The sequence below is a fragment of the Seriola dumerili genome, unplaced genomic scaffold (assembly GCF_002260705.1).
Source record: "Seriola dumerili isolate Sdu_G_001 unplaced genomic scaffold, Sdu_1.0 BDQW01000322.1, whole genome shotgun sequence".
Taxonomy (NCBI): Eukaryota; Metazoa; Chordata; class Actinopteri; order Carangiformes; family Carangidae; genus Seriola; species Seriola dumerili.
In genome coordinates this window covers 906,113-925,544 of record NW_019174577.1, presented here as the reverse complement: position 1 = coordinate 925,544, position 19,432 = coordinate 906,113, and the positions used below count along the sequence as shown (strand labels likewise).

General features: G+C 39.0%; 1 protein-coding gene across 1 annotated transcript; it reads left to right on the top strand.

Annotated features, from left to right (window-relative positions):
• Nucleotides 1–2,276: 2,276 nt before the first annotated feature.
• pias4 (protein inhibitor of activated STAT 4) lies at nt 2,277–15,783 on the top strand. Its single transcript, XM_022759586.1, has 11 exons — nt 2,277–2,308; nt 4,666–5,047; nt 5,182–5,266; nt 5,371–5,412; nt 5,726–5,816; nt 7,071–7,199; nt 9,887–9,992; nt 10,196–10,269; nt 10,395–10,555; nt 11,994–12,145; nt 12,283–15,783. Exons 1-11 carry the CDS (start codon nt 2,282–2,284, stop codon nt 12,555–12,557), a joined length of 1,524 nt encoding a protein of 507 aa, XP_022615307.1. The 5' UTR covers nt 2,277–2,281; the 3' UTR covers nt 12,558–15,783.
• Nucleotides 15,784–19,432: the final 3,649 nt, after the last annotated feature.

Sequence of the window (19,432 nt, the reverse complement as noted above, 5' to 3'; positions counted from 1 at the left end):
AAAACAGACTCACATTGAGTCAAACAGTAAAGTATTTGACAAATAAATCTAATGAACTAATTTTGTGTTGTTGACATGAAGAGTTTTGTGCAGTGCAGTACACAAATATAACTAATTTTTCTGCTTGTGAATGAATTCGCCAAATATAATCTTAGATATTTTTAAATAATCTTCTCAAAGACTATAGCCAAATTGCTTCTGCGCTACATTGTATTGTAGTATATTGTAATCTTTAATAGTGCAAGAAGTTTTTAAAGAATAATTTTGGTTTAATTTCATGTACATTTCCCTTAATTTGAAGAAAAATTATTGAGTAGTACTTCATAATGATGTGTTTATTTATGTTTTGATAATGAGGGATTTTTATGGTTTATGCTGACATACAGTGTATTTGTTTTTTGTTTTTTGTTTACGTCATGATATTCAGGTCAAACATCTACACATCAGGCATTTGAATAAATTGACATTCTCTTTACACTCATTTAATAGAATTTAAATTTGGATAATTGAAATAATTACAATTAAAATTTTTATACAATTAAGAAAAGCCAAGTGTGATTAAATTTTTTTGACCAATGACAAAGCTTATAAAGCATCTAATCCATCTTAAAACATAATGCTATTTAAACACTTGAATCCCCATATACTTTAATTGTCCCATAAGTAAGATCAAAGTCATGTAAAACATTTTCAAAAAATGTTAATGCCACATTGTTCACACATTCTGTATCTTCTTCTTCTTCTTCTTCTTCTTCTTCTTCTTCTTCTTCTTCTTCTTCTTCTTCTTCTTCTTCTTCTAGCGATTCAGACAAGCAGTATCATACTGACATTATTGACATCAAATAGAAAATTGCTGATGCCCCATATTTTCATGTTTTATAAACTTAAAGTCTCTGGGATCTGAAACAAATAAAAGTCTAGTTCATACTGACAGATGTAACATGAACTGTGGAATTGTAGGAATTTAATAACTTGCACAATAGATATATTTATTAGCCCACGCCATCTCCACAGCAGTCATTGTGTTAATCTAGGTAACAGTAATAGTACAGTATCTAGATGGATCTGCTTCGTTCTCTTAGTTTTACAGAGGGCATGAATTAACAGTCAGGTCAAATCATGGACCATATTGCCCTCTTCTGTTTAAATAATGGAACATGAAATACATGCACAACACAGAGCATTATGCTGCCTTTACATTATCAAGCTTTTGAATTTTACTCAGCTATATTGATTAATTTATATGTAGACTTGTAGTCTACATATTAGACTACCAATATTAGGTTAATAAATATGAACCAATATTAGAATTGTAAAAAATAGTAGCCTGTATTGTGTAGAACATACCATGAATTAATTTGGGTCTACATTTGTGAATTAAATTTAGACAGGTGTATCATAATAACTGAATCCTATATTTCCTACAAATTCACAAAGTGTAATTATAGATAGCATATTCCATCAACCAGCTTGGTGACAAAGCCAGCTGTCCTTTTGAATGTATAGTGTTGTTTTATTGATGTTTCGCATCCCAAGTAAAGCCAAAAAACAAAACACCATGTTATTACATGATACTGCAATTCCTTTAATTGATTTTTGTGTTTCCATGATGCTATTCTTTGCCACATATGAAGAGCTTTAGGAAAACCTGGGCCGGATCACCAGATGGTGCGTAAAGGTGTCCCATATATACTTAATTCCATTTTGCAAAAAGCGTGACACGACATGGCATTTGTGTTTTAGTCATGATATGGCTGGTCTATGCTTTGACGTGTGGGTGCATTTTGTTAATTACTCATTTTGATTCAATAAAGAACATACTTTAGACAAAGCATTAACTCCACATCTCACGGCAGGAGGCAGAACCTGAAACGGAATAGTTTGCTCGGAGGGGACTTGAGGGGACCATGCGACCGAATCCACTTGACGCCCCATGCTTTACACCCATGTTGAATTTAAACTGTTTTTTAGACGCTCGACCACAGTACCTCAATACTATAAAACCGAAACATCATGGATATCTAAACACTTTGACACGTGGTATCATCAATAGACACTGAGGCCTAATTTTGAAAATGAGACCTGTCTCTTAGTGTTTTTAAAAAGTTGTACTGTAACTTTAAAAAACGACGATCCCGCCCATTTTGTATGCAGCGCTGCAGGCCCTGGTTAAATCCGCGCTGTGATTGACTGAGGTCACCCGTCCATCAAAGCAGGCTCTATGTTTCATTGGTGTAAGAGTAGCCGTCGTCGTTGACTCTCGCGGTACTGCTGCACGAAGATGGCGGCCGAACTGGTGGAAGCGATGGCAAGTAGAGCTTGGCTAGCTTTGGTTTGATGGGAGATGAGCACGGGAGTGTGAGCTGAAGCTCTCCCTGGCCGTGGGGAAACTGGGGGCTTTGCATGAATATGATTAAGAGGCTGTACTCTTAGAAATGTGGCGTATTACATTCACGACGAAACGAACTAGCCTGCGCTGCTAACGTAACTAGCCTGCTAGGTAGTGTTAACCAGGCAAGTGCGTTGGTTCAGCTAGCATCACGCTGGCTCTGAAGGAAGAAATGAAAATGAATGATGAGACCATACAAACATTTGGGGGTTTGCTGCTAGCATGCTACCCGCCGTGTTCATATATGACGTTATTTCTCTTACAGTAAAGTCTCTCTGTAGTTACCATTTAGTTTATGGAGCTGTGCACCTGTCAAAATGTTCAGTTGCCATTATTGAATACCGACAGCACAGTCTGTAGACAAGCTAGCCAGCCGATAGCGTAGGCTATACTGGTGATGTTAAAGTGAGGCTGAAGAAACTGCAACGTTACTGCCTTTATGGCTGCAATATTTGCTCAGTTCATCAATCAAAAGCTCAATGGACAGTCGCCTCATTGTGCAAATTTAATGTGGGCTCAAAACTGGCTGATAAAGCATGTCAGACAGGTCGGGTTTTTCCATTCACAACAACAACATTCCGTGTGTTGCCGAGTAATGTTCGCATTGCTGCTGCCGGTTAAATAAACATCCTCAGGCAGATTGTATACTTTGTCATGAGTGCCCTGTCCTGAAATAAGCGATTTCACGTATTGAGTAAGTACTCTATACAAGGTTAATGTGGCTGACCGAAATCTGGAACCGGTATAGTCAGTGAATTAGACTTTGGTAATATTAAACTTTGTATTGCGTTGCACTGACTACACTTAGAGCCAGTGCATTCAATGAGTAAACGTGTGCTTGTTATGGTTTGTCTTCCACTGAAAAGTTTGGTTGTCATTGCTGGACACACTTTATCCACAAGCCACCAATGCAGTTTAACAGTCAATCCTCGACGATTAATTGATTGATTGATTGATTGATTGATTGATTGATTGATTGATTGATTGATTGATTGCCGACTACTAGTAATGAAGTATACTGTAATTAAGGTGAACCAGTTTTAAATTTGAGGTGTGTTCTAGCTCGTGGAGCTGTAAACAGATTTTGGTATACATGTAAACATTGTTAAAAGAAAACTATACCCATCTTTTGTCAAATAAAGATTCAAACTATAGTTATTACCACATATTTTTAAATTGTGCTTTAACATGTAGCTTTTAATCCTTAAACTAAACAAGGTGCTCATGCCTTCTTTTTTTTTTTTTTTTTTTTTTTTCAAGCTTATGCTGTTGCCAGGTGTTGACAGTGTTTCACAGACATGTAGTGTGGATGTAATACAATGAAATATAGAGGTGAAGTCATACATTTTAACTGGTATTGCAGAGCCAGGGTTCAAAAGATTGTTTAATGGTACCGCAAATTTTTAAAGAATGGAATGATGAAAATGAAGCGCTCAAAATGAGGACTGATGTAACTTCTTACTATAGCAGGCTAATTACATGTCCGGTTCATGCCTCTGAAGGATTAAAGTGACCAAGTACATTAGCTAATTATAGCAGGAATCAAACAGTTTCACACACCTGCTATGTCATGTTAAATGGTGCATATAAGTTCATTAAATAATGATGTGGAGCCTGTCAAGGGCAAATTTAATAGTTGTGTTAGGGAAGAAATCTAATAATGCATTGAGTTATTAGATTTACTTTGAAGGATTTTTCAGACAGTATGTTTAGGAACTTGATAAATTCACTGGAGAAACTCACAGAATATAAACACAAATGTACTGGAATGCATTTTTGTGCTTGGGTCACACAGTTAGATATCTGTGCAAAAAGGAGAGCTGGCTTGGTGGGATGGGCTCCGACACTACACATCATTGCTCTGATTCCAGAACGCCAGCGTGCTATCTAAAATCATAAACTGGGGCTGCATTATGACCACTTTGTTTAGTACAGTGTAAAGACGCATAGCCAGCATAATGAGGGATCTGTGTTTAAATGATACATAAATACCTTAAGAAAAGCATGAATAACAAAGGGCTTGGGAAAGAATAAAATATTTGAAGTTTTCAGTTGTTTGAAAGTCCAAAGTAACAGAAATCCAAAGTCATTAGCTATGTGTTGGTAAATGGCTTTGCATTTTATTCGAATATAAATATGCCTTGGAATTGGAGATGGCTCTTAAAATGAGTGTTATTACTTGTAAATTGATGGCATTGTCACTCAAACTTCCTCTGTTTACAAACTTAAATGTCCCTGTATTTTATATCTCAAATTTTGTCTTTTCCTCCCCATAGAACATGGTCAAAAGTTTCCGGGTCTCAGACCTGCAGACGCTGCTGGCCTCAATGGGTCGCAGCAAAAGTGGGCTGAAGCAGGACCTGGTGGGGCGTGCGCTGAGGCTGGTGCAGACCGAATACAGCCCGGAGCTTCTGAAGAATGTCAGGCAGCTCTACGAGTCGCGCTTTCCCAAAACATCTGGCTGGCTTGCAGCACGGCGTCCAGAGGGCGTCCCAGTTGCCTACTCACCCCTCAGCTCCTCCCCCACTGCCACCTCTCAGGGCGCAGACTACCTCAACGGCATTTCCAAACCGCTCCCCACACCTGCAGCAGAGGTCAAGCTGGTACCACTGCCCTTCTACCAAACTTTGGAGACACTCTTGCCACCAACAGAGCTAAGTAAGTGGAGACCATTTGATGTCTCTTTATCCTTTTATTTAAATCATTCTTTTTTTGGAGAAATATTATGTGTCCTAATAAATTATTCCGCTACATACTGTGTTGTAATGAAATTTGTCTACCATTGTTTACAGTTTCCCAGAACAATGAGAAACTGCAGGACAGTCAATGCATATTTGAATTAACACCGAACCAAGCAGACCAGATCAGAAATGCAAGGTAAGAAAATCCAACATTTTCTCCCAGATCTGCACTGTTCAGTTAACACCAGCTTAATTCAAAAATATGTAACTGATGCTCATTTTAATTTGTGACATTCCTAGTGAGCTTCGTCCAGGAATCAGATCAATCCAAGTGGTTCTGAGGTAAGTTCCCAGTAATTCCCGTTGAATCAATCACCAATAGATATTCACAATCCTGTTGTCTTAAAGGTGCAGATTCTGCCAGTGACTGTGCTGTTCATCGCAATTTTCCCCACAGATGCATAGGAGAGAATGGAAAAATAGTTTTACCATGCATGGACAAACAAATTTAACCCCTACTTCCATAATTCTCTTTTAAAATATTGATTTATTTGAACGAGTTCTAAAGTACTCAAAGACTTGATGGATACAGAGGCAGTCATGCTGAAATTCTTATCATAGTAATCTTTCTCTCTCCTGTCACTCTCTGTTGCAGAATCTGTTACACGGACTCCATTGGAGTTCAAGAGGACCAGTATCCCCCAAACATTGCTGTCAAAGTCAACCAGTCCTACTGTCATGTGCCGGTGGGTTGATTCACTTCTTTGACATGCACCACACCTTCAGAGCACAAACATGATCTAAGCAGGGAGGATCTTCTGTTCTTGTGAAATAATTTTTCCAGTGATTATGGTAAGCCATCTGTTTATATATGCAGTCAATGAGTCACTGGTTGGTGACAGACTTACTGCCTATTCATGGCCAAACTGGCCCCATAATGTATGGTAGGGATGGACCAGACAACCTGATGCAGGTAGATGTTTAATAAGACGAGATAAAGAATATCCAGGTACAGACTCAGTGTTGGTTAGCCAGCCTGAAGGCATCAATACACTGGCAAGACTTAAGCAGGAAACTTTCCAGCTGCCATTCTCTGTGTGGCTTGCAAACTATTGTGGTGTTTTGTGTTATGTGCTGGTGGGAAGCTTAAACCGCCAAGACAATTGTTTGCTGCATTGTTGTGTTCACAAGCTGTGTAGTCAAAAAAGCAACCCTGAAAGACAATGGTCAAAAATAAGGGTTGTAAAAACAGTAATGGGAATTTGATAGCATTTGCATTCTAAAGATTGCTGTTGAGCACCCACACAACAAAGGAAGGACCACGCCGTGGACTTCTCAAATCAGATGTAGCAGTGACATAAAAGAAAGCTGCCCGAGAATGTGTGATAACTTTTTAGATTTTTTGAAAAGTTTCACAGTTTGTGGCAGCTACAAATGTAATGTCAAAATGCAGTTTAGAGATTAATTTTGGTTGTAGCATAACGTAATTGGTAATGCATGGACCAAACCTGAAGCCAGTGACAAATATTAAAAATATTACTAATAGCCATCAAGAAAGCCGTAGCTAGGAAAAAGATGAAAGTACCAAAATGTAAAATACAGTGAGACTGACTTGGTTCCACTGCTTAATTTTTTTTGCTTTTATATGGACATTAATAAACAGAAGCACAAGGACAAAACTATAGATGCGACTGTAATCTATCATCCCTGTGTAACTTGCTCGGAGCTCAGTGCTTTTCTTACAGAGAAATGAGCTCTGTACAAAAGTGAAAAGACTAGAAGCTGTTTGCAATTTGTGCTTCTTGGTTAAAATAGTGACTGTACAAGTAACACAATCAAGAGCCCAAAAACAAGTTAGTCTTTTAAACTGTATCTAAGCCCTCCAGAGGGAATTCCAATGCATGCCATTTCAGCAAATGATTCAAGAACTATCTATCTGGATAAAATATTTGGTAACTTACATAATACTTTGGTATTTGTGTGTGTCTGTGTGTTTACAGGGCTATTACCCCTCAAATAAGCCTGGTGTGGAACCCCGTCGTCCTTGTCGACCTGTAAACATCACTCCCTGGTTGCATCTCTCCAGTGTCACTAACAGAGTCACCATCACCTGGGGAAACTTTGGCAAGGTCAGAGTCTAATGCTGAATCTAATATTGTGGAATAGGATCATGGTTGTGGTGGCAACATGGCAAGTAGAGATATCTTCTCCTGCTGGTAGATTACAAGGAGCACCCAGGCGAGCTGGGACATACAGTTCTCTGAATGTTTCCATGGTCCCACTCAGCTGTGTGTGGTATAACTCATTTCGAGGGCCAAGTGTTGAAATGCTTCAGCTGGCTTCTTGACTGTTGCCTCTACAATCCTGATCCTGTTAAGCAGCTGGAAAGCTGATGAATACACTCTTACCTCTGTTGGCACCCTCTCCTTCAGAGCTCCTGTGTAAACCAATTAGAGATGAGCAACGTGAAAGGTGAAACTAAACAAACACAGTAAAAAAACAGGTTTTTGTATGGAGTTTTCCTTGTGTGTCAATTAGAGCTGAAACAATTAGTCAATTAATTAGTTAGGAAATAATCAGCAACTGCTTTGATAATCAATCGTTTTGAGTCATTTTTAAAGAAAACAATTTTAATTCTGTGGTTCCAGCATTTACAGTGTGACTATTATTTAATTAATTGAGAAAATACAGTTTTTTGGGTGTCCTGATCACAGTAGCCTGCAGTAAGCCTGAATTAAAACCTATAAAGCAATTTAAATGTCTGAAAGCAGAATTGCTCTGTGTTAAGAATGTATGGCCTGCATCACAACTTTCCTATAAGGGTTGTGTTTAATATTTTATACACTGCTCTGCAGTGTTTATGATAATGTTCATGGAGAGAGAGGAATGTCATTGCAGATCTGTTGTGGTAAGATTTCAACAGTCTCTCTTTATCCACAGCATGAACAAAATACTACAGGTTTAAACCAACCACAGCACTTCAGAAGTGTAGTGCACAGGAGAAATGTTACTGATTTTAGAGGCAAACCAACTGTTTTTGTTTGTTTGAAGTGGAACATTGAAGTAAAGAAGTCTATAACCTTGTGTTTGGCCCACAAGAGGAGTTTGTAGGGATTTTAGTCCTTCAAAATCTAAGATTTTTGTTAAGCAGAAAGCTATATTTGCACTAAAGCTTAAAACATTTTATAACATTTTCTCTGTGTTTAGGGAAGATGATCCAAGAAACAGTGGACATTCTGTGATGTGTGACTTTTGTAATAGGCCCATATAATGTAAGAGAATAACTTGCATTAAATACAGTTATATAATCAGGAGGGTTCCAGAAAACACATTTGCCTTGATTCTTCTAACATATGATGAGAATGGTGATAACAAGGAGATTTCTCTTCCCATAAAAATAATTTTTTAAAGTGGAGTTGAGGTTTACTTTGTGTACAGTGGCTTCAGAAAGTATTCAGATCACTTCACTTTTAGCACACTTTATAGTGTTGATTTGATTTTAAATTTTTGCCAATGAGTCTACACTCCGTAATCCATAATGACAAAGTGAAAGCGTGTTTTTAGAAATTTTGCAAATTTATTGAAATTTCCTGACATCTCTAATAAAAAAGTATTCAGACACTTTATTGTGGCAATCCAAAGTCTGATCAGGTGCATCCTATTTGCCTTAATTATCCTTGAGATGTGTCTAGGACTTAATTGGAGTCCACCTTTTGGAAAATTAAATTGACTTAAGACCATGCACTGGTCATCACCTGGCTAATACCATCACTACAGTGAAGCGTGATGATGGGCAGCAGGGACATGGAGACTGGTTAGAACTAAGGGAAGCGATAAATTCAGCTAAGTATAGAGAGGTCTTCGGAGAAAATCTGTTCCACAGTACACATGACCTGGGACTGGGGTGATGGTTCAACTTTCAGTATGAAAGAAAGACAGTGCTGGAATGGCTTTGGGACAAGTTTCTGACTGTGCTTGAGTGGCCCAGCCAAAGCCCACACTTAAACCCTATAGAACATCTGTGGAGAGACCTGAAGATGGCAGTTCATAGACTCAAAGCTGTAATTGCTGCTAATGGGGCTTCTGCAAAGTACAGAATTAAGAGTCTTATACTTATTCTAAATGAAAGATTTCAGTTTTGGATTTTGAGTTAATTTGTGTGAAAGTAAGATCAGTGTGAATCATTTATAATTTATTCATTTATGTTTCAATGCTTTTAAGAGGAGGATCACCTGAGGAATGATAAAGTAAAACCAGATGTTCTGTGTTATCACTAGGCAGAGGCCCCTTGTAATATATCTTATGTTATCTTGGGGACAGGTTGTGAACACCTTGTAGCTTCTTGCCAACTGATTAATATCTGGTTGTTTTATGGGCAAAAGGCCAATAATGATCCTTTGGTTTGTTTCCAAGAAAATTATAAATTATGAACTTTGCCCCTCTTTCGGAGAGACCCTCCCTTTTGACTTAATGTTATAGGATATCTGTCTCCTATATTGTATGCAATATATTATAAATCTCAACCCATCAGTGTTTTGTGTGTTTGTGTCATGTGTTTTAGAGTTTTTTTTTTAGAGGCAGCTTTCCACAACATTTGTAAAACTTTCTAAAACATGTTTTCGCTCTGCCATTTTTGCCCACCCACCAGCACTCAATAACCCATAAAGACAATGTTTTTTTAAACTCTACGAAAAAAAAATGAAGTGTGCAAAAACCAGAAGGGGTCTGAATACTTAAAGCTACTCTACAAGCTTTATTTTTGTTTGGTAGTCTTTCAAACTCAGTGCTCACAATCTCTGAATCTGTGTGTTTTCAGCGGTACTCTGTGGCAGTGTATTTAGTGAGGGTCTTCACTGCAGCAGACCTCTTCAGCCAACTCAAACTCTGCTCTGTTGAGAGTGCAGAGCGCTGTCGTGAACGCAGTAAGTGTTACTCTTCCTAATTTTCTGTTTCTTGTAGGACTTTAAAATCGTAAAAAAGAAACTCATTTGACTTTTGTTTCTTCAAATCATAAACTTTCTGTTAACACCGTTTTGGAAGGACTTGCTTGTGCATTTAATGTTATACATTACAACATGGATAGAAAATGAGGTGTCATTATAAATTTTCTACCATTTATCTACAGTACAAGACAAACTACGTTTTGACCCAGAGAGTGAAATTGCAACCACAGGCCTCCGGGTTTCTCTCATCTGTCCAGTGAGTATGCTGATATGAGAACAGCTGACAATTTAAGCTGTGACATGTCTCCTAAATGTTTTTCATGCATTGACATTTGATATCTTTTCATATCTTTTCATGCTTTCTCCTCTCCCATTTCCCAGTTGGTGAAGATGCGGCTCGGTGTACCATGTCGAGTTTTAACTTGTGCCCATCTTCAGTGTTTCGACGCAGTCTTCTTCCTGCAGATGAATGAGAAAAAGCCCACGTGGACTTGCCCCGTCTGTGACAAGCCCGCACCCTTTGAACTGCTCACAATTGATGGGTAAGGAGACAGAAACATGCTCTGACTTGTCCCACTGCCGCAGCATCCTCGTCTTTTCAATAAATCCTGAAAATGTTTCTGTAATTTTAACGACCCTGTGTGTTCAAGCCAGCCTAGGGAAAATGCTTAAAGCTTCACAGATGTCGGCCCCTCTGTAGGACTGTTCATACAAGTTGAACCACGCACCAACCTACTGTGTTTTAATTATAAAAGCTTTTAATGTTTTGCATTGCATGAGAGGGTGATCATCCATTTTGTTTTGTATTTCTACGCCTGCTGTCAGGTTATATTTAAAAACTTTTGAAAATAAGGGCTGAACGATATGCAAATAAAATCATTTTGCAATTATTTTGACAGATAATACTTTTGAGATAGGAGTCACCATTTTAGTAGGAATGGTAATTTTTGCATTTCATTTTCACTGAAAGAAATATAAAAATGCTTTTTGCTGGGGTCTTGACCAAAAAAGCATGTTCCCGTACATTATTTTCCATGGCCTATACACTTATACCAATAAGCCACAAAATTAAAACCAGTTACCTGATTTAATGTTGTATCTGACCAGTGATATTTTGAGTCCTGACATGGATGTAAACTGCAACTTGATTGGGTGGCGGAGAGATGCAACCACAAAGCAGTAATTCTAATTCATCTATTTGTTCTAACAATGCTATAATTTAGCGAACAATGTAATTGTGAGAGCTCAATTGAGTTTTTTTTATTTATTTATTTATTTTTTTTTTACAGTAGTCATGGCTGCAAGTGACCCACAGGGTACCTGCAGTAATTTGACACTGTAAAATACTCATTTCAGCTAAAGGTGCCAGACTGCCAAAGAACTACATCTTAACAGATTTTGTCTTTCTTTTTTGTTTGTTTGTTTGTTTGTTTGTTTGTTTGTCACAAAGAAAATTGTAGCTGAGGGTAGGAGTAGGAAAAACAGATGAGCCTGCATTCCATTTTTATCAAAATATTCTTGATGATAAAGTTTTTTTTTTTTTTTAATCCACAACAATTTGGGCCTGTAATTTCTTGCAAATTCGAAGCAACTCTCACAGGCACTCCCCTACTTCTACAGAGACTGAAGGCATTGTGTTACAGTTTGGCTCTGAGGTATATTTGCATTCCTTAAATTAAGCTTCTGCGAAAGTCCCTTCTTTAACTGATCTCCAGGTTTCAGTTTCAATGGTCTAATTACTAAATGTTGTCAGGTTTATAAAGTGTTTTTTGACGCTGTGAAATTCATAGAATTAATGTTAATGTTGACTTTTTTCAAGGAGCGTATCAGAACCCAACATGTTGGAATGACACGTAATCTGCAAACTGCAGGAACCCATGTAGACCTACTAGGCATTGCTCCTGGAGTTCAGTATTCTGCTCATTTTCTGCTGTGAAATCTGTTTTGTAAGGCAACTCTAACCAGCAGTGTGTATTTCAGGCTGCTTTCTGAGATTCTGAAAGAGACAAGTGAGGACATTGAGGAGATTGAGTACTTGACCGACGGCTCCTGGCGACCCATAAGAGATGACAAGGAGAGGGACAGGGAAAGAGAACGCAGCAACACACCAGAGTACCCCGTTGTTGATATATGTAAGTGTCAAACCTTGTAACATTTACCTCTTCAACTGAGTGTGTTCATTTTTTTTCTGTGTATTAGTTTGCTAGAGTTTATTCTTTTTGTAATATATCTTTTTTTTTTTTTTTCCAAATAACATCTCTGTCTGCAGGCATTCCTGAGGCAAACGGTCATTCACCAGCCCACAGCAGCACCAGCCTGACGGGCAAATCTGGAAGCAGTTCCGTGGGCATGCCAGGAGTCACTGGAGGAACTGCTGTGGCACCGGGAGGAGGTGCAGTGGTAGATCTGACTCTTGACTCCTCCTCTGAGGAGGAAGGGGGCGGGGCAGGCGGAGACAGTGAGGACACAGAGGACAGCGCTGACAGTCCTGCCCCAAAGAGGGGCCGATACAACTACGACAAGGACCTGGTCACTGCCTACTGACCCCACAGCTCTGTCCCCTCATAGACTGACACACACACAGAGACAGAGAGGCAGGGGGCTAAAAACTTGAGGACAGGAACACAGTAATCCACTAGATGCAACAACCCTTCCTTATGCCCAAACATCAGAGCCTTTTAGCAGCTCTGGTCAATATCCAGACAAAACAAACACACTCAAACATGCACTGTTAATGAATCTTCAATCTAGAGTGATTAGGATTCCTCTTTGTACTGTACACCACTGGAAGCAAATCTAACTCTTTTTGGCCAACTGTCACCTTGCAGTGAATATCTGTACCGTCCTGCCTCTACTAAAGAAACTGAGTGGATCAAGCACCCCAACACCACCACCACCACCACCACCACCACCACCACCACCAATACCAACCCCCCCTTTCCTCGTCTCTCTCCAGACAATTTCCTCTTTACCACCCCGTATCTCTTTGTATTTGACTCTGAATTACAGGCTCTTTTAGCCATGGGCGTTCAATGTTTGCGTCTCTGATTTTTGTCACATTTGTGATGAACAGGCAAGTTAAAAATGGAGGCTCCTCAGTAGTTTTTGGTAAAAGGTCAAAAACAACTAATGGAAAAGAGCATGAATAATTTGGGGGAGGACAAGGCAAAGGTACGTGGAGTGTGATGCAAATTGAAACCTTTCCTGTTGCGTTATTATTTCTTTGTTCAGAGAATGAAATCAAAGCTTGAAAGGGTTTTTTCAGGAATTTATCCTTTTAATTATGAAAAGGCAGAACACAATACTGGCCTCAATGTGTGATGCTTTCCATTTTTATTTTGTCCTTAGATAAGAGAACCTACCTCAGTCATAAAAACTTAGCAGACTGACCAGAGAGTAGCTAAGAAAGAAGCCGAGGACAGAAGAATTGATGAAGCCAATTTTACACTGGAGATTTTGTTTTCCTACATTTTGTTTTTTATTTTTTAATTCCATCGTTCCATGCAGCTCTGTTTCTTCTGCAGCAACAAAATCTTTGAAGGGTAAGCTAGTTTGCGGATAATCGAGCTAACTAGGTGTCAGTGACAGGTAGAGCTGTACCACTCTGTACAACATTTCTGCTGTTATCTGTAACATCATTCATTTATTAGGCTTGATATATCAGCAGTGCAAATGGACGTAACTCATCAAAATTACTGTGCGGCAGCTGTGCCAAAGCAGATGTATTTTAAGAATTCATTGACAGGAAACGGTTATGAGATTTTGGTGCCTTTTTTCTTTTTTTGTTAAGCAGTGAAGATTGGAGCCCATTGTTTTAAGACTAGCTGAGCTGGCCAGCAGATGAGACCCCAGTCTGAGGTGTTTTATTTCATTTATGTTTTACTTAGACTTTTCCAGTTTGAGAAATGGACAGAGATGCATTAAAAAAATCTGAGGTAAAGGACAGTTATGGAACCGGATTCAGAAGCGCTGTCCTCCTTTTTTCCCACACTTTGGCCTCCTTCTCTGCAAATATCATATTTATTTTACTGCTTCACATTCTCTTAACAGTTATCTGTCATAAATCTACATGATATTGGGCTGTAGTTCTGTACAGACAGGAGCTTGTAGTTGCAGAAAGCAGGACCCCCCTGCTGCAGTGGTTTGGGTGATGAGAGGCTCAAAGGCTGTGCTGTTGATGAATGCTCCTTTTCTTTTCCTGTGAATGAATCCGACCTGGGTCAAAGAAGCATTCAGAGTATTTTGCTGTGGTGGGTTCAGCATGTCTGACACAACAAAACTTAATGAAGTGTCAGTAAATGCAATCCCACCAAGCTTAAGTCATTGATTGGATTACAAATTGTCCTGTCTGGAACAAGTGGAGCTGCTTCAACCAACGATCCCCCTTGGCCTCCTTTCAATGTAGATAAGGTCATATCTATTTGCTGGAATAGAATTGGACTTTAATTGCTACATGCTGTAGGCTTACAACTAATATTCCTCAGCACCTGCACTGGTATTGTCAGTATGTGATTGCTGCTCCTCAGATAAGGATACACGGGCTGCATGTGCAGGCTTTAGGTTTGCCTGCAGGAAGGTCATCAGCATTTGCTTGAAGAGAAAAGGTGTTGCTGTGTTGCTAGAGCTGTTTGCACTTTCATCTGATACTTCATCCCAATATGGCTTATTTATTTGAAAGCCAATGACCATTGTGACCAGATCTCCTCAACCATCTCATGCATGGGAATCAGAAAATGTGAAACGAGAAAGGCAGCAGTCCTACTCCACTGTAAGACACTTGTGAGGGAAAAAGTAGTGACTCAGATGAGTTGTGCATGGTATGTTTCCCTCTCTCATCATCCCTTTGTTGCAGTTTAATCAGCACACAATCTGGTTTTCTTTTGCCTTGCTCAAATGCACAGAGAAACGACATTTACACATTGATCCGGGCCCTCACTGTTGGTAAGTGCACCGTGTGATAGGGTTGATGATTGAAAAAGTAGGTCAAATCTGGTCTTCCATTTTTCTCCTTCTTTTGACACATTGGCATAGCTTACAAAATCAATGTAGTGGTGAAAAAATTTGGTGATCACACAAAATTGATTGATCTGTCCCTGAAAAGGATGTTCTATATAAGGCTCTTTGAAGCAAAATAATGTAAAGAACTTAATACCTGTCTTTAACTAGGCAATTTGTATTTGTAAGTAACTGCTATACATATAAAAACGACATTGTTCATTTGTTGCTAGATATAGAAGGTTATTATTTGAACGGATCTCCTAAACTTCTCTTTGCCTTATGGTTAAAGGTTAGAGGTGGTGCAGGTTGCTTCTGTGGATCTGAGCCAGATACGTTTGCAGGTTGTTTGGGAGCTAGAGAGAGCTGAGGGTCTGGTCTTTTTGTAGTGGCATCTCTTCTTATTATTATAATGCATAAGGTAGCATGGGCAGAGGCTTACAATCCATGATGTAAATGTTTTGTTTGTTGTGTTTTTTTATATGTTCATATTAAAAGACAATAAAATTTAAATAATATTTTATTAAGCCTTGAATCGCCTCCAGTTGTTCCTATAGGCAAACAGACAATAAAAAAGCTGTTGAGGGCAGCAGCACCTGAAGCTGATGCCACTGAGGACTGGGAGGACTGGTTAAGGTGTGGATTGTTATGTCCTGTACCAAATGCTCAGATCTGGGGACACATTTGATGCCTGTTGAGGATAAAATTGTAAAATTTAAAATGATCGTATTCTAACAGCTGTTATTGACGTGTGGAATTAATTAAAATCAGTTCTTAAAAACTTGTCTGCTATCATTTTATTTTGAAAATAGACTGTTTGCCTTCAGCCAGACGGCAACATTTGATAACTAAATCCACTTAGGACAAATGCATCCCACCCTATTTGCAGTATTCAGCATATCTGCAGGTGTACTCATTAAAGTCAGTCAACCTCAACTCAAGCAATTGAGTTTGTCTTACTGAAATTTAGTCTAAAGAATAAGTAATGTGCTGCAGCCATTGCAGATTTTGTTGATGTCATAACACTTTTAAAAGTGTACTGGGGCGTTGTTTTTTTTTTGTTTTGTTTTTTTTTTGGGGGGGTGGCGCTTTATTAGACATTGGAGTAGACGGTTTGTAATATGGGGGGAAGAGATTAGTGACATGCAAGAAAGGTCCCCAGCCATATTGGAACTGAAGTCACTATGTCTCCCTTGTCAGAGCCTTGAACTCCTTGACCACCAGAATGCCCCATAATTACATTTTTATGTGAAGAAAGGGTAAATAGGTGTAAGTTCTATTCATTTTTATTGGGTACAATTGGTCCACAGTACTCATAAAAAAAAATCTTAAAAGGTTAAACATTTTATTTTGAATTTAGCCTGTTAGATTTAAAGCATGAAGTGGGACTAAATCAAACCAAGCACTAAGAGATTCCCAAACTAGGAATTCAGTGGTTAAGGTTGGCCTGTTTAATAAGTAATGTTAGAATTTTTGTAAATTTTGAAGAAAAAAATAATTGCTTTTATTTGATATCTTGCAACATATCTACAAAATGTTTAAGTAAAGTTAGAGGAAATGTTAATGCCTCATGACGTTTGACATTTTGATTCTTCCTGGTAAAAGGAAATAGGAAAAGCATAGGTTACTAATGACATTAAAGATGATTCACCTAAGTGTCCAAGTAAGTTGTGACAGTGAGCCAGCATGCACAATACCAGGAGCTAAATGAAATCCAGCCATCTTTCATTTTATTATTTAAACCTGTGCTTTCCCTACTGGGACCAAATGCCATAATGTCATAGTAATCTACAGACAATAAATCCATAACCTAACAACAGCAACAAATATACTGTATTTCAAGTATTTCAAGTTTGACAAATGTCACTTTCTATTAAAAGCACATCTCATAATTAGGTCAAAGGTATTATTTATACTGTCTCCATTCACCCAGCACTTTATTAGGAACACCTGTACACCTGCTTATTCATGCTGTTATCCAGTTAGTCATGTGGCAGCATTGTAATGCATAGAGTCATGCAGATACAAGTCAGGAGCTCCAGTTAATGTTCACATCAAACATCAGAATGGGAAAAAAATGTGATCTCAGTGAGTTAGACCATGGAATAATTGTTGGCGCCAGTATTTCTGAAACTGCTGATCTCCTGGGATTTTCACACACAACAGTCTCTAGAGTTTACTCAGAATAGTGCAAGGACAAAAAAACATGCAATGAGCAGCAGTTCTGCCGATGGAACCGCCTTGATGAGAGAGGCCAGAGGAGAATGGTCAGACTGGTTGGAGCTGACAGAAAGGCTTCGGTAACTTGGATAACCACTCCTTACAACTGTGGTGAGCAGAAAAGCTTCTGAGAATGCACATGTTGAACCTCGAGGTGGTTGGGCTACAACAGCAGAAGATCACACTTCCACTCCTGAAATCTGACGCTGCAGTGGGCACAGGTGACTGCTGAAGTCTGGAAAAATGTTGCCTTGTCTGACGAATCTGGATTTCTGCTGAGGCACGCAGATGGTAGGGTCAGAATTTGGCGTCAACAGCCTGAATCCATGGACCCAACCTGTCTTGTGTGAACAGTCCAGGCTGCTGCTGGTGGTGTAATGGCGTGGGGAATGTTTTCTTGGCACAGTTTGGGCCCCTGAAAACCAATCAGTCATCGTTTGAATGCCACAGCCTGTGAGTGTTGTTGCTGATCATGTGCTTTGTGGTCACAATTTACCCATCTTCTAATGGCTACTGGCATGATAATGCACCATGTCACAAAGCAAAAGTTGTCTCAAACTAGTTTCATGGACTTGATAATGAGTTCAGGCCTCCCCAGTCACCCGATCTACATCCAATAGAGCCTCTTTGGGATGTGGAAGAATAGGAGATTGGCAGCATGAATGTGCAGCTGACAAATCTACAGAAATGATGTGGTCATTTTGGGTAAAAGGCAGTTGAAAGCCTGCTTGGAGTTTGCCAAACGGTGACTCTGAGAGGATGAGGAAAGTGACCCTAGTCTTATGAGAGAAATATTGGACTCTTTGGGCAAAACTCCAAAAGCTATGTCTTGCAAACACCAGGCACTGCTCGTCACTTGGTTAATACCATCCCTACGGGGAAGCATGGTGGTGCATCATGCTCTGGGGGCTTCTCAGCAGAGAGGCTAGTCAGAATTGAGAGAATAATGAACACAGCTATATACAGAGAGGTCCTTGAAAAAAAACCTGCTCCATAGTGCATATGATCTGAGACAAAGGCAATGGTTCCTTTTTCAGCATGACTATGACCTGAAGCACACAGCCAAGACAATGTTGGAGTGGCTTCAGAACAAGTCTGACTGTCCTTGAGTTGCCGAGTCAAAGCCCAGACTTAAACCCCATAGAACATCCATGGAGAGACCTGATGGCAGTTCAGACATTTCATGTCCAATCTAATGGAGTTTGAGAGGATCTGCCATGACCAATGGGATAAACTGCCCAAATCCAGGTGTGCAATGCTTGTAGAGACTTTTCCAATAAGACTGAAAGCTCTAATTTTTGCTGAAGTGACATCTAGAAAATATTGAATTAAGAGTCTAAATACTTTTGTGCATGAGAGACTTCAGTTTTTGATTTTTTTAGAAGTGAAATGAATAATTTATTACATTTTAATAATACTTTTTTTAACTTTATTTTTCTCCAAACAGTAACAGAACTGTCCTTTTTAAATGTCTGCAAAAAAGAAGTTCTCACTCTATTCTCTGCTGAGTGTTTCAGAAACGTTGCATCAACAACTTAAGCCACAAGAGGAAATTGGGTTGTGAGATGTACCAGAAAGTGTTAAGTGTCTTGCTGAGTGAGGAGCATGTGAGGAAGCTTAGTTTAGGTTCTGTATATTCTGAGAAAATGTTTTGCTTAAGTAATACATGTAGGTTTGTAGCTACGGCTAGATTGTTCAAGGTTATCTGCGTATTTTGGAGATAATCAAGGCACGTTTGTGAGTTCATGAAAGTGCAGGTAGGATGTTTGCATTATGGGGATAATCCTGACACCATTTCAGTAGCCAAGATCATGCATAAGGGATTCAGATAAAGACATTTGAGCAGTTACAAAACAGGGCGATACTGATTTGAATAAGGAAAACACCTTGCTTTCATCACATTTGTTATAGGAGCATGAAAGCAGAATGGAAGTACTAATGCATAAATATGGTGCCAAGTGGTATACTGTATGCTACCATAGTGACACTGCAGATTTACAGACAATAGAATACAGATACAAGGATTTCTATCACACTGAGTGAACAGTTACACCTGATGTTACAGTATCAGATGTCTTTATTCATCATTTGTTTAACCAGGTAAATCCCAGATTTCTTTTATCCCAGGTCAGAAACCTCTTTTGGAAGACGTGACCAAGATGGCAGCATAAAAAATATTTGTGAGTAAATGATAAGTACAGTAT

Excerpts from the sequence above, each read along its gene's own strand:
- pias4 (XM_022759586.1), top strand. The coding sequence starts at position 2,282 with ATGGCGGCCGAACTGGTGGAAGCGATG. Across the intron at positions 10,556-11,993 it reads GAACTGCTCACAATTGATGG|GCTGCTTTCTGAGATTCTGA; the intron begins GTAAGGAGACAG and ends TGTGTATTTCAG. Across the intron at positions 12,146-12,282 it reads GTACCCCGTTGTTGATATAT|GCATTCCTGAGGCAAACGGT; the intron begins GTAAGTGTCAAA and ends CTCTGTCTGCAG.